General features: G+C 63.2%; 4 protein-coding genes across 7 annotated transcripts; 3 read left to right on the forward strand and 1 right to left on the reverse strand.

Annotated features, from left to right (window-relative positions):
- The first annotated feature begins 551 nt into the window (after positions 1 to 551).
- On the forward strand, positions 552 to 6,280 carry HROB (homologous recombination factor with OB-fold). Of its 2 annotated transcripts, none has more exons than XM_032711592.1 (10): positions 552 to 655; positions 915 to 965; positions 1,062 to 1,967; positions 2,618 to 2,701; positions 2,844 to 2,984; positions 3,247 to 3,355; positions 3,436 to 3,521; positions 4,838 to 4,945; positions 5,058 to 5,250; positions 5,952 to 6,280. In XM_032711592.1, exons 1-10 carry the CDS (start codon positions 650 to 652, stop codon positions 6,023 to 6,025), a joined length of 1,758 nt encoding a protein of 585 aa, XP_032567483.1. In that variant the 5' UTR covers positions 552 to 649; the 3' UTR covers positions 6,026 to 6,280. The 2 variants fall into 2 exon arrangements, with proteins under 2 accessions (XP_032567483.1, XP_032567484.1); XM_032711593.1 differs by having other exon boundaries at positions 552 to 632.
- A 361-nt stretch (positions 6,281 to 6,641) lies between these two features.
- ASB16 (ankyrin repeat and SOCS box containing 16) lies at positions 6,642 to 10,118 on the forward strand. Its single transcript, XM_032711309.1, has 5 exons — positions 6,642 to 6,951; positions 8,216 to 8,483; positions 9,043 to 9,535; positions 9,605 to 9,718; positions 9,811 to 10,118. The coding sequence occupies exons 1-5, from the start codon at positions 6,642 to 6,644 to the stop codon at positions 9,994 to 9,996; spliced, it is 1,371 nt and encodes a 456-aa protein (XP_032567200.1). The 3' UTR covers positions 9,997 to 10,118.
- A 539-nt stretch (positions 10,119 to 10,657) lies between these two features.
- On the forward strand, positions 10,658 to 12,995 carry TMUB2 (transmembrane and ubiquitin like domain containing 2). Of its 2 annotated transcripts, XM_032711253.1 has the most exons (3): positions 10,658 to 10,709; positions 11,225 to 12,013; positions 12,341 to 12,995. In XM_032711253.1, exons 2-3 carry the CDS (start codon positions 11,532 to 11,534, stop codon positions 12,708 to 12,710), a joined length of 852 nt encoding a protein of 283 aa, XP_032567144.1. In that variant the 5' UTR covers positions 10,658 to 10,709; positions 11,225 to 11,531; the 3' UTR covers positions 12,711 to 12,995. The 2 variants fall into 2 exon arrangements, with proteins under 2 accessions (XP_032567144.1, XP_032567143.1); XM_032711252.1 differs by having other exon boundaries at positions 10,697 to 12,013.
- Positions 12,996 to 13,142: 147 nt separating this feature from the next.
- ATXN7L3 (ataxin 7 like 3) lies at positions 13,143 to 22,837 on the reverse strand. 2 transcript variants are annotated; one of them, XM_032711511.1, is made up of 13 exons: positions 22,791 to 22,837; positions 20,332 to 20,439; positions 20,108 to 20,240; positions 19,073 to 19,244; positions 17,551 to 17,648; positions 17,351 to 17,373; positions 17,221 to 17,266; positions 16,829 to 16,860; positions 16,639 to 16,707; positions 16,262 to 16,305; positions 16,065 to 16,136; positions 15,668 to 15,801; positions 13,143 to 15,105 (listed from the first exon to the last, which is right to left on the reverse strand). In XM_032711511.1, exons 2-13 carry the CDS (start codon positions 20,380 to 20,382, stop codon positions 14,957 to 14,959), a joined length of 1,023 nt encoding a protein of 340 aa, XP_032567402.1. In that variant the 5' UTR covers positions 20,383 to 20,439; positions 22,791 to 22,837; the 3' UTR covers positions 13,143 to 14,956. The 2 variants fall into 2 exon arrangements, with proteins under 2 accessions (XP_032567402.1, XP_032567401.1); XM_032711510.1 differs by having other exon boundaries at positions 17,221 to 17,373.
- Between the last annotated feature and the right edge of the window lie 3,848 nt (positions 22,838 to 26,685).

Consider the following 26,685-nt stretch of genomic DNA (forward strand, 5'->3'; position numbering starts at 1 on the left):
CACACACACACACAAAGACACATGTGCAGGACACACACAGACCCACACAGTCTCACATGTGTGCAGGACACACACACGTGTGTACAGGCACACAGACGTGTGCAGGACACATACATCTGCATGTAAAAGACAAAGACACACCCACCCACCCAGAAACACGTGCAGGACACACAGACACGTGTGTACAAGACACACACACACACAGACATGTGTGCACACAGTCTCACGTGTGTGCAGGACACACACGCACACGTGTGTACAAGACCCACAGAGACATGTGCAGAGTACACGCACACGCCTGCGTACAAGATGCACAGAAACACAGAGACACACGCGTGTGCAGGACACACACACGCGTGTGCCCTTGCCAGCCGCCCCACCCGCCCGTGCCCTTGCACACCCGTGCACGTTTGACACGCGTGGGGAAAGAGGGGGGGGGGGGGAGGGTGGTGTGTGTGTGTGTGTGGCCCTTTAAGAGGCGTGGCCGCGCTCCCTGCCCGCCGCCAGGCGGCGCCAAGCCCCGCGGGGGGAAGTTCCGCCCCCTTCCCCGGGGGACCGCGGGTTCGAGTCCCGGCCCCGCCGCTTCCGCATCCGGGGTCGGGTCGGGGGGGGGCGGTCGCGCTGCTGCCATGGTAACGGGAGCGGGGGGATGGAGGTGGGTTTGGGGGTTGCTCTGCGAGAGATTCGGCGTCTCTACGGGGGCCCCCGGCGACCCCGAGGGGCCCCACGGCGGAGGCCTCCGCCGTGGGGCCCCTCGGGGTCGCCGGGGCCCCCGCGGGGTGGGAGTGGGACAGGGACAAGTTTGCCCCCCCCCCCAAGAGTTTTGGGGTCTTTATGGGATCTGAGGTCCCCGAGCCCCCCCCCCTCATCTTGTTGTGCCCCCCGTAATCCCATTTCCCCCTCTTTTCCCACAGTCCTGCCGCTTCCAGAAGCTTTTTGGGACGGACGGGGAGCTGGAGGACGAGGTGAGGGACTCCCCCCTAAGGGCTGGGGCCACCCCAGCTTGGCCGAATTTTTTGGGGAGCTGTTTGAATTCCCGGCGCTCTTTTAATTCCCCGCAGGATTTCCTCTCCGCCGTGGAAGACGCGGAGAACCAGTTTGTGATCCCTGGATACTCGTCACCCAGCGACGCCCCAATTCCTCCCAGTAAACCCCATCCCAGTAAACCCCACCCCAGTAAACCCCCAACCCTCCGACCCCTCGCCGGGCAGGGGGAGCATCCCGCGGGATTCCAGGGACCCCCTCCCAGGGGAGCAGCCCCCCAGGATGAGCTGGATAATGAACTTTTCCTGGCTGCCTGCATGGAGCTGGAGGGGCCCGAGGGGCCGGCGGGGGCCGGCGCTGCCCCATTGCCCCCCGGGCGTGGGGAGAATCCCACACGGATACGCCCAGGGAAGGAGAACACGCAGGAATGTGGGATCCCCAAAAAACTGAGAGTGGGAGAGGAGCCGGTCCCCAGCTCCAGGGGGGTGCAGGACAGGCAGGGCCCCCTCCCCACTCCCAAAGTGGTGCTGAGGCCCAGCACAGCCGGTTCTTGGACCCCCAGGCCCCCCATTTCCATGGGAAAGCCGGGAAGCTCCGCAGGGTCCGGGTCCATCCCTGCTCCGGGGGCTCCATCCCTGAGGCCTTTCCAAGCACCCCTGCGAGGCAGCAGCTCCTCCTCGGGGCTGGGGGTGCCCTGGACCCCTCCAGCACTGAGCTGCCCCCAACCCCAGCAGACCCCCAGGCCCCCCTCCAGACCCCCTGGATCCACGGAGCCCCCGAGGCCGCCACTCCCGATGGCTGCCGGATTCCCGAATCCCACCGTGGTCCCCAACGCCCCCGGCCCCCCGAACCCCCCCGTGGTCACCAACCACCTGGTGCAGCTGGTGACAGCAGCCAGCAAAGCCCCTGGGGCGTCCCCCCGAGTCCCCCCGTGCAGGGAGAGCCGGCGCTTCCCGGGGCCCGCCGGGATCCTGCCCCAGCAGGTGGGTGATGGGGATGGGGATGGGAATGGGGACAGGATGGGAGTGGGGATAGGGATGTAGGTTGGAGTGGAATGGGGGTAAAGGTGGGGATGGGAATGGAATGGGACTGGGGACAGGATGGGATGACGATGGGGTGGGGATGAGAATGGGATGGGGATTGATTGGGGATAGGGATGGCATGGGAACAGGGAGAAGGATGGGATGGGGATGAGGATGGGGATAGGGACAGGATGCAAGTGGGGATAGAGATGGAGATGGGAGTGGAATGGGGATTGGATGGGGATGGGGATTGGATGGGGTTGGGATGGGGATTGGATGGGGTTGGGATGGGGATTGGATGGGGTTGGGATGGGGATTGGATGGGGACGGGGATGGGGATTGGATGGGGTTGGGATGGGGATTGGATGGGGATGGGATGGGGATTGAATGAGGATAGAGACAGCATGGGAACAGGGATAAGGATGGGATGGGGATGAGGATGGGAATAGGGATAGAGATGGGGACAGGAGTGGAATGGGATGAGAATGGAATAAGGACAGGATGGGGATAGGATGGGAAGGTAATGGGAATGGCATAAGATGGGACAGGTTGGGATGGGAGCAGCTGATGGAGCGATGCAAATCCCTGGACACCTCCCTTTATCCCATAAGCACTCTGGGAAGCTGCTGGAGGAGATCCTGGTTTCTGCTCCCCAGACTCCAGCTCACGGAGCTGTGGCAAAGCCACGGACACAGGTAACACAGACACTTCCCCCCCAGCTGCAGATCTGGCTGGGAATCCCATCAGCACTGCTGTGGGCTCCCAAAGAGGGATGCTGGAAGGGGAGGGGGTCCCTGCGGCTCCAGGGTGGTGACTGTGGTGGTCCCATGACTCCAGGCACTGCCCAGCTCCCCGCTGCCCACGGAGGAGGATTTTGGGAAGGGGCCCTGGCTGGCCATGAAGACGGAGCTGGGGCTGGACGAGAGGGATCCTGGCTGCTTCCTCCACACCTACAGCGTCGTCATGGTGCTGCGGAAGGTGAGGGGGCCCACACGAGGCCACCAGACCCGGGATTCGGCTTCCAGCTCTTCTCTCACCCCTCAGAGCTGTTTTTAGGGCCGGGAATCAATGTGGGGAGGGGGCCGAGCTGGGCTGAGCATGGACAGCCATGTCTGCACGGGGACATCGGTGTGACAGGGTCACAGACTCCTGGAACGTCCCACGCTGGAAGGGACCCACAAGGATCATCAAGTCCAGCTCCTGGCCAGGACATCCCAAAATCCCCCTTTGTGCCGTGCAGGCAGCCCTGAAGCAGCTCCCAAAAAACAAGGTCCCCAGCATGGCCGTGATGATCAAGGCCCTGACCAGGAGCAGTGCCGGCGCCGGCGCCGTGTTCCGGGATCCGACGGGTGAGTGGGGCCGGAGCTGTGCCCGGGTGGGGCTCCTGCCCCTCACTCCCGGGGCTCAGGGATCCCATCCTCATCCACAGGGGAGATCCAGGGCACGGTGCACCGGCTGCTGCTGGAGGAGAGGCAGAGCGAGCTCCGGCCTGGCTCCGTGCTGCTCCTGAGGCAGGTAGGAGGGGTGGATCACATCCCAGGGGAATGGGATACAGGGAACTACTGGGATGGTAATACAGCATGTCAGCTGTCCCATTCCCTGTTCCTTAGCACCTTGGAATTGTGAATATAAATATGTGGATAAGGGACTATTAGGGTAAGGGGAACTAGCAGCATGTTAACAGGGTCCATCACCTGCCCCATTCCCAATTCCATAACACCCTGGAATTGTGCATGAAAGGATGAGAGGATAAGGGAATATTAGGATGAGAGGATAAGGAAATATTAGGATAAGGAGAACACCCAGTGTGTTAATGGGGTGTATCACTTGTCCCATGACACCATGGAATTGTGAACATAAATATTAGGATAAGGAGATAAGAGAATGTTAGGATAAGGGGAACTACCGGTGTGTCAATAGGATACATATCTCTTTTCTTATTTCCCATTTTATAACATCCTGGAATTGTGAATATAATTATTAGAATAAGAGGAAAGGGGAGTATTAGGGTAAAGGCATAAGGGGAACTACCAGCCTGTTCATATGGTACATCACCTTTTCCATTCCCTATTTTGTGACACCTTGGAATTGTGGATATAAATATTAGGATAAGGAGAACTACTGGTGTGTTAATACATAGATCACCTTTCCAATTCCCTGTTCCATAATACCTTGGAATTGTGAATATGAGTATTAGGGTAAGGGAATATTGGGATAAGGAGAACTACCACTGTGTTAATTGGATATATCACTTTTCCTATTCCCCATTTTATAACACCCTGGAATTGTGAATTTAAATATTAGGATAAGCGGGTAAGGGAATATTAGTATGAGGGGATAAGGGAATATTAGGACAAGGTGAGCTACCAGTGTGTTAATAGGGTACATCACTTTTCCTATTCCCCATTTATAACACCCTGGAATTGTGAATATAAATATTAGGATAAGGGGATAAAGGGAACTACTGGTGTGTTGATAGGGTACATCACCTTTCTCTTTCTTTTAAAACCTTGGATTTGTGACTGTAAATATTAGGATAAAGGAACATTGGGATAAGGGGATATGAGAAACTACTAGTCTGTTCATATGGTACATCACCATTCCCATTTCATAATACCCTGGAATTACAAATATAAATATTGGGAAAGGGTCTCACACACTTCTACACCTCTGATTTTTTTCTCAAATACTCCTAAAATTTCACCCTGCACCTTAAAATTTTCATTTGAGCTTGTCATAAATGGAAAAATGTACCTTTGGGGTGTTATCCAGGCACTCCTCCACAGGCAAGGAGCTGGAGCTGGCTCTGACCCCCCTCCCTTCCCTCATAGGTCGGGGTCTTCTCCCCCTCCCACCGCAACCACTACCTCAATGTCACCCCCAACAACCTGCTCAGGATCTTCCCACCCGAGCCCGAGGGCGGCTGCTCCCAGCAGCAGGTGAGGAGGGGACAGTGCTGGTGGCTCTGGGGACATGTGGGAACCCTCGGGAGGAAGGATGGATAAATCCCCCCTGGGCCCCCGGTTAATTCATCCCTGCTGGGTTTTGCAGGTCCCTGCCCAGGCTGGGCTAATCCCAGACCCCCCTGTGCAGCCCCCCCAAGGTGTCCCTGTCCCTGGGGACTGGGGACACTCGAGGACAAGTGGCCACAGCACAGAGGAGCATCCAGGGGGCTTTTCCCTGCACCCACCAAGCCCCAGGCCCAGGCAGGAAGAGCCAGTGGGAGCTGATGGATGTGACATGGGTGAGTCAGACCCGCTCAGGGAGGGACTTTCTCCTGCTCCATGTCCTGTGGAAAACAGGGGTGGGGTGGTGACTGCTCTCCTCTGCAATGGCAGAGGGAGGGTCTCAGAGAAGGGGTTACCTGGAGAAGCTGTGGCTGCCCCATCCCTGGAAGTGTCCAAGGCCAGGTTGGACAGGGCTTGGAGCAACCTGGGTTGGTGGAAGGTGTCCCTGCCCATGGCAGGGGGTGGAACTTGATGAGCTTTAAGATCCCTTCCAGCCTAAACTTTTCCATGATCCTATGGCTCTATGATATGTCCAGCCTGGAATAAAGGAAGTTCAAGGGGCACCTTCTCCCCCTCCACAGCTCCCTGACAGGAGGGTGGAGCGGGGGGGGGTTGGGCTCTGCTCCCAGGGAACAAGGGACAGGACAAGAGGAAACGGCCTCAAGCTGCACCAGGGGAGATTCAGGTTGGATATTGGGAAAATCCCTTCATGGAAAGGGCTGTCCAGCCCTGGCACAGCTGCCCAGGGCAGGGGTGGAGTCCCCAGCCCTGGAGAGATTTAAAAGCCACGTGGATGTGGCACTTGGGGACACAGGTTAGTGGTGACCTTGAGGGAATGGTTGGACTCAGTGACCTTGGAGGGCTTTTCCAACCTGAACAATTCCGTGGTTCCATACCCATGTAAAACTCATGGATTTCCCCCCACTGTGCCGTGCAGATGACCTGGATGGGCTCCTGGGAGAGCTGCCCGAGGATTTCTTCTCAGCCCCAGCCCAGGCTGACTGTGGCTGACCCCAGGAGCTGCTGGCACAGGCTGGGCCGTGCCATGGCCTGGTGAGGATGATGATGATGCCAAGGAGCAGGTGCCACACCTGCCACCTCTGCGTGCTCCTCTCTCTGTGTGTCTGCTCTGTTTGCTGTGGAGCCAAGAGCTGGGGGTTTCCAGGGGGGTCCCTGGGGGACATGGCCTGAGTGCTGTCCCCACTCCTCCAGGCACAACTTCCCCTCACTCCCAAACCTGCATTAAAGGGCTGTTCTGTCCCTGCATCACCAGTGTCCTTGTGTGTCACCATCCTTCTGGACCCCAAACCCATCCCCTGGGGGCTCCCCACTCTCCCTCCCCTCCCTGGGCAGAAGAGGCCATTCCCCTCGGGGTCCCGCAGCCCCTCAGGGTTGGGGAGCCCCAAATCCCACCCCCATGGGACGTCCCCACCTCGCACCCACCAACAGGTTAAACTCCCGGCACCCCGTGACTCTGTTTACCACCCAGGAGTTATTTATAGGGCTCCTGGCTCCGGGATTTGATTCCACATCCATGTGTGGGGCACGGCCCTATTTATAACCCCCCCAAGGCGCAGGGGGCCGGTCGCTGCCCCCCAACTGCCCCCCCAGCCCTCTGGGGGTGCCCATGGCCCACGAAACCTTCGCCTTCAGCTCCTCGGCCCTGCGCTCGCTGCGGCTCCAGCGGGAGCTGCTGGAGCGGGAGGAGCGGCGGAGAGCCTTGGCCCGGGAATGGGCCACGCGCCGGTTCCTGCCGGAGCCCCCCCGGGCCCCCCCGAGCCCCCCCCGGCGGCGCCGGTACTGCCGGGACCCCGCCGTGCACAACGCCCTGTACGCCGGGGACCTCCCGCGGGTCCAGAGCATCTTCAAGGATGAGGCCACGGCCAATTTGGTCCTGGAGATGGTCAGCGAGGAGCTGGTGTGGTCACCAGAGCAGGGTATGGGGCTGGGGGGCCCTGCCCTTCTCCCTCCCTCCTTCTGTCTCCCTCCTTCTCCTTCCCTCCCTCCTCCCTTCCTTTCTCCTTCCCCCTCCCTCCTTCCCCCTCTTTCTCCCTTTTTTCCCCTTCTCTTTTCCCCTCTTTTTCCCTGTTTTTTCCCTCTCTCTCCCTCCTTCTCCCTTTTTTCCCTTCCCTTTTTTCCCTTCCCTTTTTTCCCTTCCCTTTTTTCCCTTCCCTTTTTTCCCTTCCCTTTTTTCCCTTCCCTTTTTTCCCTTCCCTTTTTTCCCTTCCCTTTTCCCTTCCCTTTTCCCTTCCCCCTTCAAATTAACAGGGACAGCCAGGGCAAGGGATGGGGTTGCAGTTCCAGGGGGGCTGAGGGGAGCAGGGCAGGGGGATCCAGTTTGGAAGGGGTGGGCTGTGGAGAATGCCCTGGGAAAGGGGGTACGATCCCAGGTTTACTCCACACAGGGTTTTCTCTGGCTGGAGGTGGAGGTGGGGGGATATTGGGGTTCACAACCTGAGCTATGGGTGGGTGGGAGGTTCGGTGCAGGGTCTGGGGGGGTGATCGGGCCTGGGGCAGCACCCGTGGGTGCCCTGCTGACCCCCCCTGCTCTGGCAGGGCTGTGGGTGTGGGGTCTGGGGTGGGTGGTCAGGGCAGCCCCCATGGGTGCCTCGCAGGGCTGTGGGTGTGTGGGGGGGTCTGCTGGGGGGTGGGTTTTCAGGGCAGACCCGTGGGTGCCCCACTGCCCTTCCTGCAGGGCTCTGGGTGGGTTGGGGGGACCCAAGGAGTTGGACCTCCCCCCAGCAGGGCGTTGGGGGGGGTGAGTGAGGGGGGTAGGTTTTCAAGGCAGGCCCCTGGGTGCCCCACTGACCCCCTTGTGCGGGGATCTGAGTAGGTTGGACCCCCCAGGAGGTTGGACTCCCCCAGGCAAGGCTGTAGGTGGGTGGGGGGTCCAGTGGAGGGTGGGTTTTCAAGGTAGGCCCCCGGGCGCCTTGCTGACCCCCCCCACCTCCTGCAGGGCTGTGGGTGGGGAGGTGGGGAGGTCCAGTGGGGGGTGGGTGGGCACTGCAGCCCCCACGGGTGGTGCAGATCCCCCCCACCCCCAGCAGGGCTCTGGGTGGGGAGTCCGGGGTGGGTTTTCAGGACAGATCTGTGGGTGCCCCACTGACCCCCCCCCCACAGGGCTGTGTGTGGGTGGGGTGTCCAGTGGAGGGTGGGTTTTCAGGGCAGCCCCCTGGTTGCCCCACTGACCCCCCCCAACAGGGCTGTGGGTGCTGAGCCCCCGCCGGCAGCAAACCTCGGCTCTGCGCATCGTCACCGCCCGGGGCTACGAGGACTGTGCCCGGCACTTGCTGCTGCGGGGGGCGGCGGTGGACGCCGTGGTGGGGGGCCGGGCCCCCTTGCACGACAGCGCTGCCGCCCCCCACCCCAACTGCGCCCGCCTGCTCCTGGCCTTCGGCGCCGACCCCAACGTGCTGAGCGCCGAGGGCTCGGCCCCCCTGCACCTCTGCACTGCCCCCCAAAGCCTGCGGTACGGGGAGGGGGGCTGGGAATGGGGGGGCACCTGCGTGCCAGGCTCCACCTCCTGCCCAAATCGCGACCACCGCCTCTAAACCCCCCAGAGCTCAGCCAAGACCCCTTATGCTGGTGGGGCCCCCTGTTTGCAGCCCCCCAATGCAGCACCTGTGTCCTGGAGGTGTCCCATGGGAGCCAGGTCTCTCTGGGGTGTCCCAGGGGTGTCCCATAGGTGCCAGGTCTCTCCAGGGTATCCTATGGGTGTTCTGGGGGTGTCCCACGGGAGCCAGGGCTCTCTAAGGTGTCCCAGGGGTGTCCCTAGTGGTGTCCCAGGTGTCCCAGGGTTCTCCAGGGTGTCTCAGGGGTGTCCCTTGGGGTGTCCCTGGGGGTATTCCAAGTGTGCCAGGGCTCTCCAGGGATTCCTAAGGGTGTCCCTGGGGATGTCCCTAGGGATGTCCCATGGGTGCCAGGGCTCTCTGGGTTGTCCTGAGAATGTCCCTGGGGGGTGTCCCCACAAGTGCCACCTCTCTCCATGAGTGTCCCCCTCACCCTTCCCCCCCCACACCCTCACCCAGGTGTGCGGAGCTGCTGCTGGCGCACGGCGCGCGGGTGAACCTGGGCACTCGCGACCGGCAGGTGACGGCCCTGCACGTGGCAGCTCGCCAGGGGCTAGTGGCCCACGTGGAGCTGTACCTGCACCACGGCGCCGACCCCTCCCACCGCACCCACCAGGGTGAGACCCCCCTGAACGCCGCGGCGGCTGCAGCCGAGCACCCCGAGGAGGCCGAGCGGTACCTGCGCGTGGCCGAGCGGCTGCTGGCGGCCGGTGCCGACCCGGGGGCCGCGGGGCGCAAGGGCCACACGCCCCTGCACAACGCCTGTGCCAACGGGCACCCCGGGCTGGCCCGGCTGCTGCTGTGCCACGGCGCCGATGCCACCATCCCCAACGGCGCCGGCGACACCCCCATGGACTGTGCCCTCCGCGCCGTCCACGAGTACCGGGATCAGCGCCCCGAGGAGACCCTCGTGCTCCTGCTTGACCACGGCGCCCGCCCCAGGCACCCCAAGGTGAGTGGTGGGGGGTCACGGGGTGGTGGTGGCGGTGTCACCCCCTCGGTGACACGGCTCTGCTGGCAGATGCTCAGGTTGTGCTGCCAGCACCCGCCGGCGCTGGAGGTGATGCTCAACGCCTACGACCGCGTGCCGCCCGCCGAGGGATGGGCGGGGGACGTGCCCCCCGAGCTGTGGGAGGTAAGGGGGTCCCCTGAGGTGCCCTGGGGTGTCCTTGGGTGTCCCTGCTCCCCGGTCCCAGCTCGCTGACCCCCGCGTTCCCCCCAACCCAGGAGCACCGGGAGTTCTACGCCTCAGCCGTGCGCATGGTGGGGCAGCCACGGCGGCTGCAGCACCTGGCACGCTGGGCCATCCGGAGCCACCTGGGCTCCCGCTGCCACAGCGCTGTCCCCAAGCTGGCACTGCCACCCGCCCTGCGATGGTACCTCCAGCTGCACATCGAGGGGGTCATTTCTTGAGAGCAGCCCTTGCTCCCCCACTGGTGTTCCCTCCCCGTGTCCCCTCCAGTGCCCCCATCACTGTCCCCTCCCTGTGACCCCCCCATGTGCTGGTGTTAATAAAAGGACGTAGCAGAGGTGGCTCTTGAGGCGTCTCTGTCCTTGTGGGGAGCAGGTGGGCAATGGCTACTGCTCCAGGGGGTCAGGGGACTGGGGGGACAGGGCCAGGGGGTCACAGGTCTCAAGGAGGTGACAGATGGGCCCTGGAGGATGTGGGGGCTGCAAAGGGGGGTGAGAGGCTCTGGGGATGTGACAGGCAGGGCTGGGAGTGTCCAGACCAGGGAGGCTCAGGCCCCAGAGGGAGTTCCTGGCCCGGAGGGGGCTCAGCCCTGAGGGGGGTTCAGCCCCCGGGGGTGGTTCAGCCCCAGGGTGGGTTCAGCCCAAAACCCCGCCCATTGTGACCACGCCCCCACTGGTCGCGTCCACCAATCATGGGCGTGATGACCCACCCACTGGCCCCGCCCCGCCCGACAGGCCCCGCCTCCTGCCCCGCCCCCGAGAGGGATGCGTTCCGCTGGCCCCGCCTCCTTCCCCACAAACCCCGCCCAGTAGGCGTGGCTCCGCGGGCGTGGCTGTGACGCGCCGCGCGCGCGCCCGCCGCCCGCTCCCGCCCCCTGGCGGCGGCGCCGTCTGACGTGGCGCTTCCGGCGCGCGGGCGGCGGCGGCGGGAGGCGGTGAGTGGGGAGGGGGGGGCACCGGGACCCCGGGACAAACCGGGACCCCCGGGGACACAGAGGGGATGGCAGGGACACGGCGGGATCTCCAGGCACAGCGGGATCACCGGGGACACATCGGGACCGCCGGGGATGGCAGGGACGCCCCAGAACACAGCGGGACAAACCAGGACCCAGCGAGGACGGCAGGGACACACCGGGACTATTAGAGACCCCCTGGGGTGGAAGGGACACACCGGGACGGGCAGCGACACACCAGGACCCCCGGGGATGGTGGGGACACAGCGGGACCCCCGGGAATGACGGGAACACACAGCGGGACCCCCGGGGAGGGTGGAGCACAGCGGGGCCGTGAGGGACTAGCCGGGACACACCGGGACGAGCAGGGACCCCCCGGAGCTGGCAGGGACACCACGGGATCCACCGGGACCCCCGGTTCCTTCCACCGCCCCGGGCCCGGCCCGGCTCTGCCCGTGCTGCCCGCCCCTCTCACCGCATCGCTCCGCTCCGCCCAGGTCGGGGATGGGCTGACACTGCCCGGGCTGGGCACCGAGGGGCTGTGGGACCCCCCGGGACCTTCCACCAGCCCCGGCGAGGGGAGCGCGGCCTCGACACTGCTCGGGAGCGAGAAGGAACCACCTGCGGTGACGAACTCCCGTCCCTCGGGATCTCCGGGTAGCGGGAGCAGCGCCGGGATCTGTTGGAAGGTGACCGCGGAAGGGTCCCTGCTGCCACCCCGGGGGTCCCCGCTGGCGTCCACACCGGGCACGGGGGGGTTGCGGAAGGAATAAAGACCCCAGGCTGAGCGGGGGGATCCCGGAGATGGAGCCCCCCGCCGCCCCCCTCATCCCGGGGGTGGGGGACGAGGTGACGCTGGTGGCCGGGCTGGCGGTGCTGGCGCTGGCGCTGGTACTGGCCTGGCTCTCCACGTACGTGGCCGATGGCACCAACCAGGCCCTGGGCACGGGGGACGCCGCTGTCATCCGCCTCGGGCCCCTCCCGCCCTACGGGGGGGCCGCGGGGGCGGCAGAAGCCCCGGAGTCCCCCGGGGTCCCCGAGAACACGGAGGAGAAAACTGAGGAGGAAGAAGGGGCGGTGGCGCAGGGGGACAGCGGCACCACCCCCGACCCCGGCCTGGAGCAGCTGCTGGATGTCCAGAGCTTGTCCCAAGGGATGGCTGAGCCCCGCGCCCCCGGGGAGGGGGATCTGTGCCCCGGACTCATCAAGATCCGCCTCAAGTTCCTCAACGACACCGAGGAGGTGGCGATGGCCCGGCCTGAGGACACCGTGGGAGTCCTCAAGAGGTAAGTCCTGAGGGACAGGGGACATGGGGAGCAGTGCCAGGCTGCCAGCCCACCCCCCCACAGCTCCTGTGCCCCCCCCCAGTGCAAACAGCCCTCACCCAGCAGAATGGGAGAGGGGTTTTATCCATCTTGTTCTTCCAAAAACACCAAGGAGGGGGGATTTAAAACAAGTTTAAAAGAGGAGGTGGCACATGGTGGCGGTGCCATCGCTGTCCCCCTGCGCTGTCCCCTCCCCGTTTTACAATGAGGGGGAGGGTTTTCCACCAGCCCCAGGTGTGTCCACAAGCCCATTCTCTGCCACCTCCAACCTCTGCCCTCCTCCCACAGCAAATACTTTGCGGGCCAGGAGAGCCAGATGAAGCTCATCTACCGCGGGCAGCTGCTGCAGGACCAGGCGCGGACACTGCGCTCACTCCGCATCACGGACAACTGTGTCATCCACTGCCACCGCTCCCGGGGAGCCACCACGGCCACCCCCGCCCTGCCCGACCCTGTCCCTGCCGTCCCCACGGCCCCGGGGCTGCCCCTGGGCGGGGGGACCCTCATGGTCCCCACGGTCATGGTGGTGCTGGCGCTTGGGTGGTATTTCCGCGTCAACTACCGGCAGCTCTTCACCACCCCGGCCACCGTGTCCCTCATCGGGGTCACCGTCCTGGTCACCTTCCTGGCCTTCGGGGTGTATGGACAGTCGGGATGAGGCGGAAAGGAGCTGGGGAGACACTCCAGTGTCCCTGTCCGCACACTGTCCCCGTCCCTGTGGCATTACAGTGACCAGAGCCAGCATGGCAGGGGCTGTTTGGCCCAGCCTCGCTGCCAGATTTTATCCCCCCAAAAAAGGGCTGTGCCCCCCCCAACTCAGAACTCCATTCGTCCCATTCCCAATCCCAGCTCTGGGGGAGTGGGACAGCACTGGAACGGGCCGTGGCTTCTTCTTTTTAAAGCAAATAAAGGGTGTTAAGTCACCCCAGCGCTCACCTTCCCACCCTGGGGTTGCTTATTCCCCCCCTTCCCGTGCTTTTGGGGGGGTTATAAAAACAAATCCAGCCTCACACATAGTAAATGGAGTGGTGGTCGGGGGTGGGGGGGTAACAGCCCTGCTTAATTAACCAGCCGTAATTAATGCCAGGGATACCAAGTCAAGATGCAGTTTTATTTACAGGGGCAGCCACAACCCACTCACGGGACACACAGACCTCACAAGGGCTCAGCTCCCCCCGGGAGGGGGGACACGCAGAAACACTGGGGGCTGGGGGGTGAGGACACTGACCTGGGGGGTCACAGGGCACATCCAACCCCCCCCAAGCCCCGTTACACCCCTTGGACCCCAAATTTGCAGCGCCTCTCCCGCAGCCAGGGGGGCTAAAGCTGTTCCCCCCCCCCTCAAGACCCCAGCTCGCTGCGCCCTCCCCAGGCAACTGAGGGGGGGCTCAGGGTGACCCCCTGTGTTTTTGGGTGCCCACACCCCCATCCGCAGGCCCCGGGGCACACTAAGGCCAGCTTGGTGCGCTCCGGTGGCCAGGCCCCCCCAGCCCCAAAGCCACACTGGGAGGGGCCACACAGGGGTCCCCATGCAGTGAGGAGGGGCCCCCCCGCAGCGTTTTGGGGTGCCCAGGGCTCTGTGGGACCCCCCCCCCAGCCCAGCCTTTAGCAGCAGTTTGAAAACAATAGTGAATCCAGAGTCGAGAGCACCATAATTTGTGAGCCCCACCAAGAGGACGAGCCACGGCACTGGGGTGGGGGGACAGACACAGTCCCCCCCAGGGACACAGGGCCAAGGGAGGTGGGGGGGGGGGGGGTCAGACTGCCATGGGGGGTACAATGGAGGGGACAGAACCAACTCTGTCCCTGATGCAGCCCCTGTGATGAAGAACAGCTCGGGTTGGGGCGTTATCGTGGGGCTGGGGGTGACCTGGATCCAGCCAGAGGGACCTGTCCCCCCCCCAGCCCACACAGCAGGGTGCTGGTCCCGGCCCCCCCAGCCAAAAGCAGAGCCTGTGGGAGTGCAAACACCAGCCAGAGCTGGTGGGGGGTCCCCAGTGACCCCCCTGATTGCAGCAGCAGGTCCCCGGGCATGCGGGGAGCGGAACAACAGAGCTGCCCTGGGGGTATGAGGTGGGGGGGCTCTGCCTTGAAGCCAGACCCCCCCCTTTTGCTCCACTCTCAGCCCCCCCAGGCTGTCCCTGGCAGGTTGGGGCCCCCCCTCCCCACACAGTTCAGCACAGAGACAGTCACAGCAGCTACCCCCCCACCTCCAGAGCCCCCCCCAAACAGCCCCAAACACGAAGGATGCAGCATGCAGCCCCCCCAGAGCCCCGTGTGAGGGCACTGCCAGGCCCCCACCAGCTGAATCCAGACACAGCTGAAGAGATTTGGGGCACGGGGGTGTCCCCACTTGTCCTCTGAGTGGGAAACACCCCCCTCCAGCGTGCCCCCCACCCCTGAGCCAGCCCAACCAGCGAGAGCCAGCCTGGGGCAGGGATGGGGGGGCAGCCCAGGGTGGGGGGCTCACCCCAAAACCCTGCAGCAGAGGGGATCCACACCCCCCTCATCCAGGCCTGGACTTGCCCAGGGGGTTCAGGTGCCCCCCACCCCGCTGGGGTAAGTGAGGAGTGGGTGTGGGAGGGGGCACAGCTGGATTTGGGGGGCACTGGGGAGGGGAAGGGGGTGGTCATACCCCCATGTCCGAGCCAGGCACCCCCTCAGTGCCCCAACGGGAGCCCCACGTACAAAAACTGTCACAGAATAAATAGAGGCACTGGGGCAGGCAGGGAGGAACGGGGGCACTAGTGGGGGCTCCCCAAATCCAGCCCCGCTCCAGCGACGGCCGAGTCCTCCATGCCCCAGGTACCCGCTTTGTGTCCAACCCAGGGGGCTCTGGGGGGGCTGCCCCGGCCCGTGGCCGTCCGTCTGTCCGTCCTGGCCCCCCCTCCAGCTCTGGGGGGCTCAGTTGATGTCATCATAGATGCTGGGGGTGTGGGGGGCGGGGGGCTTGGGCTTCTTCTTCTTGCTGGAGCCGAGCCCCGGGGCGCCGCTCACCAGCCCCAGGTGGGGCTTCTTCTTCTTGGTCTTGCGGGACTCGGAGTTGTTTGTACCTGGGAAAGGGGAAAAAAGGAAGAAATGAGGGTGTCAGGGAGGAGATGGGCCCCCCAAAAGAGAGAGGATCCCCCCCATCACCAATCCACACCCAGGACAATGTACCCCAAAAAAATTCCCCCACCCAGGACGGTGGGTGACAAGATGTCCCAGATGCTCCAGGCTTGGAGCCACAGTGTGTTCATCCCCTCTTGCACCGGAGAGACACCAGAAGAGCCAGTTTTGCCCCCCCCGAGGGGTCTGTGCCCCAAGCTTTGCCCCTCAAAGGGGTCTGTCCCCCAGAATTTGCCCTGCAGAGGGCTCTCTGCCCCAGGATTTGCCTCCATGAAGGGGCCTGTTCCTCAGGATTTCCCACTCAGAGGGGTGTCTGCCCCCAGATTTGCCCCATGGAGGATTTTATGTCCCAGTATCTACCCCATGGAGGGGTCTGTGCCCCAGTATCTGCCCCACGGAGGGGTCTGTACCCCCAGATTTGCCCCACGGAGGGGTCTGTACCCCCAGATTTGCCCCACGGAGGGGTCTGTGCCCCCAGATTTGCCCCCCAGCCCCCCAAACACTCACTGGCTTTGGAGGAGGCCGAGTCGGAGGGGGAGATGTCGGAGGAGCCGTCCCACTGCAGGCGGCTCATGAGGGCCTGGCTCTCGGCCACCTCGAAGCTGTCGTTCTCCACGCCGGCCTCTGCCTCGGGCAGGGACCTGGGCACAGGTGTCAGGGGGTCTCCAGCCCCTGGCATGGGGGGTGGGGGGAACAGAGCCCCCACAATGCCAGGGGGATGCCCCGAGCTCAGCCCAGCTCCCCATCACTGCACATCCCAACCCCAGCCCTAACCTCCCGTCCCTTCCCGGGGGCCTCCCTGTCCCCAGCCCCCCCTGAGCACCCGTGCAGCCCCCCCCAGTCCCTGTTCACAGGGGACAGTGACCCCAGGACCTTGGGGACCCCCGAGGCTGTGCCCACTTACGCGGAGGGACCGAGGAGGTAAACCCGGACTGCCCTGCGCTGCTCATCCGTGTGCTGGGGACACCGCAGGGACCTGGGGGATGGCATTCAGGGTTCAGCCAGGTGCTTCCCCTCACCCTGTGGGCATCCAGGCACGTTGGGGACCCCCACGAAGCCCCCTCCAAGCCCTACAGGGATGCTAGCCCGGGATGCTCTCACCTGGTACACATCTTCTTGGTGTGCTCGGAGATGACCCCGCATTGCTGGGGAGGGAAGGGACAGGTGAGTGGGGGGGGGACACAGGTGAGTGACCCCTGGGCTGTGCTCTACCATCACAGCCCTGGGGACCCCAATCCTAGGGACCCCCTGAACTCCCAGTGCTGTCCCATCCCCCCAGAGAGAGCAGCCGCCACCACCCTGGGGCACCACATCCCCCAGGATCAGATCCACTGTACATCCCTGTTCCCAGCCTCTAATCAGCTCCAGTGGGATGGAGCTGAGCTGGGAAAGATCCCAGGGGTCCCAGCCCCCCTGTCTGGCCAGGGATGAGGTCCCTCTGGAGCCCCCTGTGCCCCCCATGCCCCCCAGTCCCACACCGTGGTGAGCAGTGTCCGCAGCTCCTCGGGGCCCAGCGTCTCGTAGTTGATTCCTGCCGAGTTGCTGTACTGGGGGGGCAGAGAGCGGGGTCAGGGCTGGGGGGGCAGCAGGGGGGATCCTCCCAGGGGGGCAACAGGACCCCCCTGGGGGGGCAGAGGAGGGACCAGGTGCTGTTTCTCCTGGGCTCACCTTGAAGGGATCGGGGTTCCCACCGATCTCACCTGGGAGAGAGGAGGGGTGAGGGGGGATGAGGGGGGTCCTGCCTGTGGTCTGGCCCCCCATGGGACCCCTGATGCCCCCTCCCACTGCCACCATAGTGAGAGCCCCACCTCCCCACAAGCCCCACCCACTGCAGCTGCCCCACCCACCCCAATACCTGCCCCTTTACACCCCACCCATCCAAAATACTCCACCCTCATTTACATCACCCCACCCAAATGCCACCCCCCCAAAACCCTGCTCCCACCCCAAGCCCCACCCCCCATGATGCTCCGCCCCCACAGATGCCCCACCCCAGGTAGTGTAAGCCCCTCCCCAATGCATAAGCCCCACCCCCAACAGTGTAAGCCCCGCCCCCTCACCATTTTTGTGTTTCAGGGACTTGGACCTGCGGGGCGAGTTGGGGTTCTGCAACAAGAGGGGGGTGTTGAGGGGTGTCCCATGTCCCCCCCATGGTCTCCCCACACCCCACAGCACCCCCTGCCCCCTCACCTTATCCGATTTCCTCTTCTTTGCTACAGGGAGAGACAGAGAAGGGACAGATTTGACCTTTTCTGGTGGATTTGCAAGCCCAGGGCATCCCCTTCCCCATGGACAAAACCCCTCCCACACCCACCCTGGACTTGGGGTCAAGGGCCACAGGGCAGGTAGGACACATCCCCCACCCCTGAGGGGACCAGGGACCCCCCCACCTTTCTTCTCAGAGCCATAGGACCAGTCGTTGTCGTTGATGTCGTCGTTGTCCTCCTGGTCACTCTCTGACTTGTTCAGGTTGTTGCTGCTCGCGATCCTGTGCGGGGAGGGGAGGGGGATCATGGCCAGGACCTGTCCCACGTCCTCCATGGAACCTCAGGATCTGTCCTGTACCCTCCCACCTCCCCAGCACCCCAGGGTTCATTGTGCACCCTCATACCCCCTCCAGGATCCATCCCCTGCCTCCCCCAGCACCCCAGGATCTGTCCTGCACCTCATATCCTCCCCAGCACCCCAGGACCCATCCTGCATCCTCCCCAGGACCCATCCTGCATTCTCCCATCCTCTCTGGCACCCACATCCTCCCCAGCACCCCAGGATCTATCCCACATTCTCCCTAGGACCCATCCTGCACCCTTCCATCCCCCTTGGCACACCAAGATTCACCCTGTACTCTCCTGTCCTCTCCAGCACCTCAGGATCTATCCTACATCCTCTCTGGCACCCCAGGATCTGTCCTATGCCCTCCCATCCACCCTGGCCTCCAGGATCCACCCTGCACCGTCCCTGGCTCCCCAGGATTCATCCCACACTTCCCATCCTCCCCAACATCCCAGGATCCAGAGAGGGACCCCCACCAAGAGCAGGGGGGGACAGAGGACCCAGGATTTCCAGTTTGTTTTCCCAGGATGGAGTGAAGCCATGGGTGAGAACAAGAGCAACTGGAGGTTGGACTCCAGGGTAGTCAGGCAAGAACAGACACCCCACAATAAAAAGCAAGGAGAGGGGAGACCTTGATGCTGAATTCCCATCCCCAGGCTCATCAGTGTCCGAATCTACTGCACCCCCACAGAGAAGAAACCTACCCCCAACACCCCTTGTGCCTCAGTTTCCACACTGAGAACACCTCCAGCCCTCCCCACCCTCATCCCCCCTCACACCTCAGTTTCCCTATGGATAAGACACCTGGCTCTACACTCCCAACCCCCTCGTGCCTCAGTTTCCCCTCTGAGAACAATCCCATCCCCCCCCCAACCCTCAGCCTCCCTCATCCCTCAGTGTCCCCATGCAAAAGAGATCCAGCCACTCACCCTCAGTCCCTTTTGTGCCTCAGTTTCCCCTCTGAGAACAATCCAAGCCCCCCCAACCCTCAGCCCCCCTCATGCCTCTGTTTCCCCACTGAGAAGACACAGCCCACCTCGTGCCTCAGTATCTCCATCCAGAAGACACCCAGCCCCACATCCTCAGCCCCCCTCATGCCTCAGTGTCTCCATGGAGAAGAGACCCAGCCCCCCACCCTCAGCACCCCTCACGCCTCCGTTTCCCCTCTGAGAACACCCCCAGCCTGCCCCCCCTCACGCCTGAGTTTCCCTATGGATAAGACACCCGGTCCCACACTCCCAAGCCCCTCGAGGCTCCGTTTCCCCTCTGAGCACACCCCCAGCCCCCCAGCAGGGCCCCCCACACTCCGGGGTGCCCCCCCCAGCCCTCGGGGTGCCCCCCAGCCCTCGGGGTGCCCACCTGCGGTTGGCGATGCGGCTGCTGTTGCGGCCCATGCCCAGGCACTTCTCCAGGTGGGGGGCGAAGCGGGAGGCGGCGATGCTGCGGCTGCAGTTGGGGCACACGCACTCCTTGTTCTTCCACTGGTTGTACACCTGCCCGAAGATGTCCACGCCCGGCTGGTCCACGATCTCTGCGGGGGGGACACGCTCAGACCCCGCCCCGAGACCCCCACTCTGCTCTGGGGGGAGGCTCTGGGCTGCCAGACCCTTCCTTTAGGTTGCCAAACCCAACCGAGACCCTCCCAAAACTCCCCTTCTGCTCAGCGTGTCCTTCGGGCTGCCAGACCCTCACAAGAACCCCCTGACATCTCCCCTCTGCTCTGGGGAGAGCTTTGGGCAGCCAGGCCCTTCCTTTGGGCTGTCAGACCCTCCTGAGATCCCCACTTTGATCCTGGGGGTTCTTTCGGCTGCCAAACCTTCTTGAGACCCCCTCTCTGCTCTGGGGGGTCCTTTGGGCTAACAGACTCTCCCTTTATGGTGCCAGACCCCCCACCCAAGACCCCTGTTCTGCTCTGGGGGGTCCTTTGGGCTGCCAGACCCCCTCCATTCCACTCTGGTTCAGGGAGGTCTCTGAGCTACCAGACCCTCTGTTTGGGCTGCCAGACCCTCCCAAGATTCCCCTCTGCTCTGGGGGGTACTTTGGGCTACCAGATCCTCCCCAATAGCCTCAAGGGAGCTTTTGGAGGGACTGAAACCAGCAGCAGCACAGTCAGGGGGGTCTCCACTCCCCTCCCACCCCAGCTGTGCCCCCCCATAGCCCAGCACCATGTTTTGGGGTTCAGTTCACCCCACATTTACCCCTCTGGGACAGTTTGGTCACTGCCAGGGGGACATTTGGGTGTTTAATCCCCCTCAGCACCCCTTAAACCCAACCCCCTGTGCCTGGGGACCACTAATTCCCCCACAGCTTCTCCAGTGGCACTGGGAGCAGGGGGCTGGCTGTGTCCCTGTCACCAGTGTCACCCCGACCCCAGGGGGAGCTTGGGAGGCTCACCAAAGTCCTTCATGCTGTCGGGGTCCGTGTCATCCAGGAAGAAGTACCCACACTTGACAGCCCGGTGCACCTCGAAGCAGAGCCCCAGGCAGGCATCCTCCACCAGCTCCGTGTAGATCTCGTGTGCGATGGCCTGGGGGGGCCAAGGGGGGCTGTTAGTGATGGGGGGGGGGACAGAGGGACACCCCAGGGGGCACACAGACCCCGGGTGGGGGGCAGCTCACCTCCAGTTTGCTGTTATCCAGGCCAGACAAAGACATATCCTCCATTTTCATTTGCAGCTGCTCGCGGAGAAGTCACGGCAAACACTCATAGCACGGGACACGGGGGGGCTGGCAGGAGTCAGGGGGGGCATGATGGCACCTCACCCCCCACCAGGAGAATCCCCCCTGCCCCCCTCCCAGCCAAAATCCCACTGCACACCCTGGGATGGTCCCAAGATGCGCTTTGGGGGTACCCAAGAGGAAGAGTCCCTGCGTTAAACCCCCAGGAATGAAGGCGGGGGCTCGGGGGTCTCCCAGCTACCCATGAACCTGCCCCCAGACTGACATGGACCCCTCTCAGCACAGCAAAGACCCCCTCCCAGGCTGGTGGGGAACACTGGTTGCCATGGGGGATGTGTCCCCCTGTGTCCATCCTGTTGTCCCCCACCCCTCAGGACAGGCCCAACCATCACCAAGGCATCAAGCCCTGCCCAGAAGCCCCCCTGAGCCCCCCCAGCCCCCCAGGATTGTCTCTGGACTCCAGGGGTGCACAGAGCACTTGTGGTGCCCCCCAAACCAGCCCCCCCACCTCAGGGTGGGTTTTACTGCATCACCCTCCCTTGCAGAGGATGGAGGGGGGACAGGGCAGGGAGAGGAGCAATGTGTGCCCCCCACAAAAGGGGGGCCTGGACCCCCCTGATGGGGTCTAAAAACCCCAAACTTGTGTCCAGACCCCTCTCAGCACCACTGGTGCTGACCAGTGGTACCCCTAATTGTCATGGAGGGAGGGCTCTGATCAACCACTGGATGCGGGGGACACAAGGGGGGTCCCCTTGTCCCCACCCCACAGCCCAATCCCCCCGAGCTGGGGATTTCTCTTCCTTTCACAGCAAAAAGAGGAAACAGGGAATTGGATACAGGGAACTGGCTCAGCCCTCACCCTCCTGGGACCCCCCTGGGCCCCCCCCGGGTTGAGGGGTTGGTGTGGAGCCCAGAGAGGGTCAGGGGGGGCTGCTCAGGGCCCCCCCACTCCACTGCAGGCAGGGCTGGAGGCTCAGGGGGGGAGGTTCGGGGGTGGGGGGATGAGAAGTCTGGATGCTGCATCAGGCTGGGGGGGTGAGGAGAGCAGGAAAGGGGGGGGAAGGGGCCTCAGGGGGGTCTCACATAGGGCTGGGGGCGGGTAAGGAGGGTCCTGGGGGCTCTCAGGATGGGCAGGGGGTACAAAAGTGGGGGGAATAAGGAGGGGTTTAGAGGCACCCTTGGGGCTCCTGGGAAAGGCAGGGGGGACAGAAGGGGGGCTCAGGGCCTGGGGGGTCTCACATAGGGCTGGGGGGGTCCAGGGACAGTCCCTGGGGGCCCTCAAGATTGGGAGGGAGACGGTAGAAAAGGGGAGGGAAGGGGAGGGGTCTCAGGTCCTGGGGGTCCAGAGAGGGTCTGGGGACCTCTCAGAACGGGGAGGGCAGAACACAGGGGGAAAGAAGGAGGGGCTCAGGGTCTGGGGGTCCAGGGAGAGTCCTGGGGGCTCTCAGGAAGGAGGGGGGGGACAGGAAAAGGAGGGAAAGGGGGCTCAGGGGGTCTCCCATAGGGCTGGAGGGACCCAGGGAGGGTCCCAGAGGATTTCAGGATTTGGGGTGGACAGAAAAGGGAGAGGGGAAGAGGGGGGGTGTCTCAGAGTCTGGGGGTCCAGGGAAGGTCCTAGGGGTTCTCAGGATGGGGAGGGGGATAGGAAAGGAAGAGGGGCTCAGGGGGTCTCACACGGGGCTGGAGGGGCCCAGGGAGGGTCCTGGGGAGCTCTCAAGATTGGGGAGGGGGGGCAGAAAAGGGGAGGGAAGGGTCTCAGGTCCTGGGGGTCCAGGGAGGGTCTGGGGGGCTCTCAGGAGGGGGGGACAGGAAAGGGGAGGGAAGAGGGGTCTCATATAGGGCTGGGGGAGCCCAGGGAGGGTCCTGGGGGCTCTTGGCAGGGGCGAGAAGGATATAAAAGGTGGGGGAAGGGGCAGTCTCAGGGCCTGGGGGGGGTCTCACATGGGGCTGGGAGGGCCCAGGGGGGGTTGTGGGGTCTCTCAGGACGGGGTGGGAGGAAGGGCAAGAAAGGTGGAGGGAAGGGGGGAGTCTCAGCGGGGGCCCAAGGAAGGTCCTGGGGGTTCTCGGGGTGTGGAGGGGCAGGAAAAGGAGGAGGTAAAGGGGATCTCAGGGGGAAAGGGAATCTCAGGAGGTCTCCAACAGGGCTGGGGGGGCTCAGGGACGCTCCCGGGGGCTCTGGGGGTGGGGGAGACGGCCCGGGCAGGGCAGGGCATGGCCGAGGGCATTCCCTGGGGTGATCCCGGGCGGATCGGGGGGGGGTCCCTGAGCTCCGGTGGGGGGGGTCCCGGGGCGGGGTCAGCGGGCCCCTCTCCGGTGCGGCGGGGGCCCCCACGGCCCGGCAGGGCCCCGGAGGGCGGGCGGGAGCTACGGGGCCCGGGCGGGGCGGGGCGGTCACTCACCGACCGGCGCGGAGGGTCCGCCGGGGCCGGGGCGGGGCCGGGTCAGCGCCCGCCGCCGCTCCGGCGCGGGGCCCAGCGGCGGCGGCTCGCCATGCTCGGGGGCCGGTGCCGGGGCCGTGCCGGGGCCGTGCCGGGCGGGCGGAGCGGCCGGGCCGGGCCTGGCGGTGCCTCCGCCCGGCGGCGGCGGCGGCCGAGGGGGGTGAGGGAAGGGAGGGGGGGTGAGGGGGGGAGGCGGGGCGCCGCGCCCGGCGCGCGCCCGGCCCCGCCCCCCACCGCGCGCCGCTCCCGGCCAATGGGGAGGCGCCGTGAGGGGCCCGCGGGCCAATGGGAGCGGCCGGAGCCGCCGCCGCGCCGGGCGCGCGGCCTTGGCGGGGGGCGGTGGGGAAGGGGCGGGGCGAAAGTGGGTAGGCGGGGCGAAGGGTGGGCGGTGTTTGAGGTGGGCGGGGCCTGGGGGGCGCCTGCCGGGGCCCCGGAGCTGCTCCCGATCCGACCCCTCTGCGGAGACCCCCGGACCCAAGGACCCCCGAACCCTCAGACCCCCGAATCCACGGACTCTCGATCTCCCCGGCCCTAATGCAGAGACCCCCCGGCCCTCCCGATGTTCCCGAACCCTCGGGGCCCCGATTCCACCGGACCCCCGATCCCGCGGATCCACGATCTAGCGGACCCTCGATCTCCTCGGAACTGCCCCAGGCCCCCGAACCCCCCCGAAGTTCCCGATCCCTCCCGGATCCCTCGACCTTCAAGGACCCCCAAACCCACGGATCCCTGGGGACTCCCGGGATCCCCGATCCACTCGGCCCCCCTGATCTCCACTGTCCCTCGAACCCACGGATCCCCGATCCCACCAGAGCCCCCTGATTCCCCCGCAACTCCCCCAGACCCCACCGAACACCCCAATCCCCCCAGCCCCCGACTCCACCGGGCCTCTCATCCCGGGGACCCCCAGTCCCGGTGTTGCCCCCATTCCCATGGATCCCCTCTCTCCGTGGTCCCCCCATCCCTATGGATCCCCGCCTTCTCCAGGGATCCCACCAGTCCCACGGACCCCTCATCCCAAGGATACATCACCCCTAGGGATTACCCCATCCCCATGGAACACCCACACCCCAAAGATCCCCCCAACCCTATAGATCCCTCCTACCCTTAGAGACCCCCCCAGATCTCCCCTCCCAAATGACGCCCCTGATCCTCTTCCCTACGGATCCCCCCAGCAGATCCCTGTGCCATTCCAGATCCACACATCCCTCCACAATCCCAACCCACTCCCCACTAGCAACCACTCCAAATCCCTGGGGATCCCCCCAAAATGATCCCCTAGGGATTGTCCCCTCAATCCCCTCAGGATCCCCCCCAAGTGGACCCCACAGGAAGGAGGGAAAAACACTCCTCACACTTGACTTTTTTTTTTTTCCTAAAGTTTTATTTTTTATAGTAATGACATGAGAACAGAAACATTATTTTTCACTTTATTATAAAAAAAAAAAAAAACCACAAAAAAAAAAAAAACAGCCAAAAAAAACAGAGAAAAAAAAAAAAGAAAAAAACCCAAAAAGCTCCAAAATAAACAACAACAACAAAAAAAAAAGAACTGAAACCCCAAGCAAACCGGGAAACCGCGGACACGACCCCCCGCGTCCCGCTCAGCCGTACAAATTCCAAGTCGGGATTATTATTATTTTTCTTTTTTTTTTCTTTTTTTTTTTTTGTCTTTTTTTTAAACCTACAAAAACACTCTTTAAATATTAGAAAAAAAAGATGATTTTTTTTTTTAATCTTATTTTTTTTTTCCGGTGGGTTTTTTTTGCCTTTTTTTTTTTTTTTTTTTTTTTTTTAAGGAAAATCAAAAGAACTTCCATCTAAAGGATCCCGGGATTTTGTGGCAGTGCCAAAATGCACTCAGGAATTCTCTTGCAGCGCAAACGCCGTCCCCCCCCACCCCCTCCCCAAATTTGTCGGCGCTGTAAGAATTTTTCTTTTTTATTATTTAATTTTTTTTACCTTTTTTTTCTTTTTTTTTTTTTAAACAGAAAAAAAGAGGGGGGGGAAGGGGAGGTAATTTTTTTTTTGTCTTTTTTTTTGTACTAAAAACACATCCACTGAAACACGACGGTGCTGGGTACATTCAGCAGAAAAAAAGGGATGGGGGGGTTCCCCTTAGGGGATTTTGGGGGGGGGGAAGGGGGATTAAAAATTGGGAAGAAAATGAAAGGAAAATCCCAAATGGATTGGGGAAGGGGAGGAGGAGACAGAGGGATGGACAGACAGACATTATGGAGGAGGGGGACACCATCTGGGTTCTCTTCGGGGCCCCGGTCCCGGGGGGGACACAGGGGGATTGTCCGTGCGGGAGCACCCGGGTTCGCCCCCACCCCCACCAGGTTTGGGGTCGTTTGCCCAAAATGGTGGTTTTTCAGCCCAATTTGAGGCCGGGATAAGGGGTGCTGCCCCCCCTGCCACCCTCAAGTCTTCAGGGCGATTTGGGGTGCTGAGAGCAGCAAACCTGGGAGGGGGTTAGAGATGGGAGGGGAGGGACCCCCCTCAAAACCCCAAACCTGCAGCTTGACCCCCCCCCCTCAGCCCCCACTGCGATTTGAGTGAAAAGAAGAGAAAAATGGCCAAGTTATAGCCCAGGGGAGAAAAAGCCCCCACCAGCCCCTCCTCCCCAGTTGGGAGGGGGGCAGTGCCCTCCATCCCCTTCCCTGGGGCCCCCCAAATCCTGTCCCACAGCCCAGCTCGTCTCTGGGGTCAGGATGGGAGGGGGCAGAAAGAACCAACCTTGTGCCCCCCCCAATACAGTGGGGGTCCCCAGTGACACTGGGTTGGGTTTTTTTTTGGGGGGGGGGCGTGGGGTGGGGGGACAGGAACCCTGCAGGGAGGTGCCGTGGGATTGCTGGTGCTCGTGTCTGCTTAAAAAAAGGGGGGGGACCCCTGACAGGCCCCCCCCCAATGCACCCACCCCGGTCCCCGCGGCCCCATCCCCCTCCCAAGGAGGGGGGCATTGACCCCCCCCAAAATAAACCCAAACCACACCAATATTTACAGCATGGCCCGGGGAGCACGAAACCTCCACGGTGGGGGGGACAAACTGGGGATAACTGGGGGTAAACTGGGGCAAGGGGAGTGCTGGTGTCACACCCCCCCCCCCAAGATTTTGGGGCAAAGGGAGAGGAGCAGCTTCACTGGAGGTGGAGGGGAAAACGGGGGAAGGGAGGGGAAGGAAAACGGGTGGAAAGAGGGAGGGGGATGTGGACGGGGGGGGGGGAAATGAAAAATAAAAGATGGATCTTTCTCGTTTTATAAAAAGGAAAAAAAAAAAACAAACAAAAAAATAAAATAAAATACAACGGCACAACAACCACCGACAACAGAGCGGGGGGGACCCCGCGCCCCCCCCTTGGTCACGCTGAGCCCCCGGGTGTCCCCCACCCTGGCACACACTCGCACGCTCGCACACACACTCCCCCCTCCCTTAATCCCCCCCCCAATCCCACCCCCCACCAAATCGGGGACGCGCGGGGGGGGGGTGGTCACGGTCCGGTCCGTGGCCGGCGCTCCCAAGTGCCGTGGATGCAGAGTTCCCGGGCAGCTCCCGGTGCAGCTTCCAGACTGTACAAGGGGGTATTTTTGGGGGGGGAAGGGACACCCCCACAATGCCGAGGGGGGGTGCACAGAGGGGTGGAGGGGTTGCAAAAGGAGACACTGTCCCATCGGCTGAGTCCTGAGCGCCTCGGCTCGTGCTCCGCGCCCGCTGCCGGAGGGGCTGCGCGGGGAGGGGGGGATATTTTTTTTCTCCGTTTCTGGGTTTTTTAATAAAAAAAAAAAGGTGTGTTGGGGGAGGGGGCGGTGCTGTGTTTGTTTCTGTTTTTGTTTTGTGTTTTTTCGTTTTCCTGTG

The sequence above is a fragment of the Chiroxiphia lanceolata genome, chromosome 26, assembly GCF_009829145.1.
Source record: "Chiroxiphia lanceolata isolate bChiLan1 chromosome 26, bChiLan1.pri, whole genome shotgun sequence".
NCBI classification, from domain to species: domain Eukaryota; kingdom Metazoa; phylum Chordata; class Aves; order Passeriformes; family Pipridae; genus Chiroxiphia; species Chiroxiphia lanceolata.

What these genes read in the sequence shown, in the direction of transcription:
- HROB (XM_032711592.1), top strand. An exon ending in CGTGTTCCGGGATCCGACGG is followed by an intron (nt 3,356 to 3,435) that starts GTGAGTGGGGCC and finishes CCTCATCCACAG; the next exon opens with GGGAGATCCAGGGCACGGTG. An exon ending in AGCTGATGGATGTGACATGG is followed by an intron (nt 5,251 to 5,951) that starts GTGAGTCAGACC and finishes TGTGCCGTGCAG; the next exon opens with ATGACCTGGATGGGCTCCTG.
- ASB16 (XM_032711309.1), top strand. Translation starts at nt 6,642, where the DNA reads ATGGCCCACGAAACCTTCGCCTTCAGCTCCTCGGCCCTGCGCTCGCTG. An exon ending in ACTGCCCCCCAAAGCCTGCG is followed by an intron (nt 8,484 to 9,042) that starts GTACGGGGAGGG and finishes ACCCTCACCCAG; the next exon opens with GTGTGCGGAGCTGCTGCTGG. An exon ending in TGCCCCCCGAGCTGTGGGAG is followed by an intron (nt 9,719 to 9,810) that starts GTAAGGGGGTCC and finishes CCCCCAACCCAG; the next exon opens with GAGCACCGGGAGTTCTACGC.
- TMUB2 (XM_032711253.1), top strand. Translation starts at nt 11,532, where the DNA reads ATGGAGCCCCCCGCCGCCCCCCTCATCCCGGGGGTGGGGGACGAGGTG. An exon ending in ACCGTGGGAGTCCTCAAGAG is followed by an intron (nt 12,014 to 12,340) that starts GTAAGTCCTGAG and finishes CTCCTCCCACAG; the next exon opens with CAAATACTTTGCGGGCCAGG.
- ATXN7L3 (XM_032711510.1), bottom strand. Translation starts at nt 20,382, where the DNA reads ATGAAAATGGAGGATATGTCTTTGTCTGGCCTGGATAACAGCAAACTG. An exon ending in CTATGGCTCTGAGAAGAAAG is followed by an intron (nt 17,374 to 17,550) that starts GTGGGGGGGTCC and finishes CTCTCCCTGTAG; the next exon opens with CAAAGAAGAGGAAATCGGAT. An exon ending in CTCGGCCTCCTCCAAAGCCA is followed by an intron (nt 15,106 to 15,667) that starts GTGAGTGTTTGG and finishes CCCCTTTCCCAG; the next exon opens with GTACAAACAACTCCGAGTCC.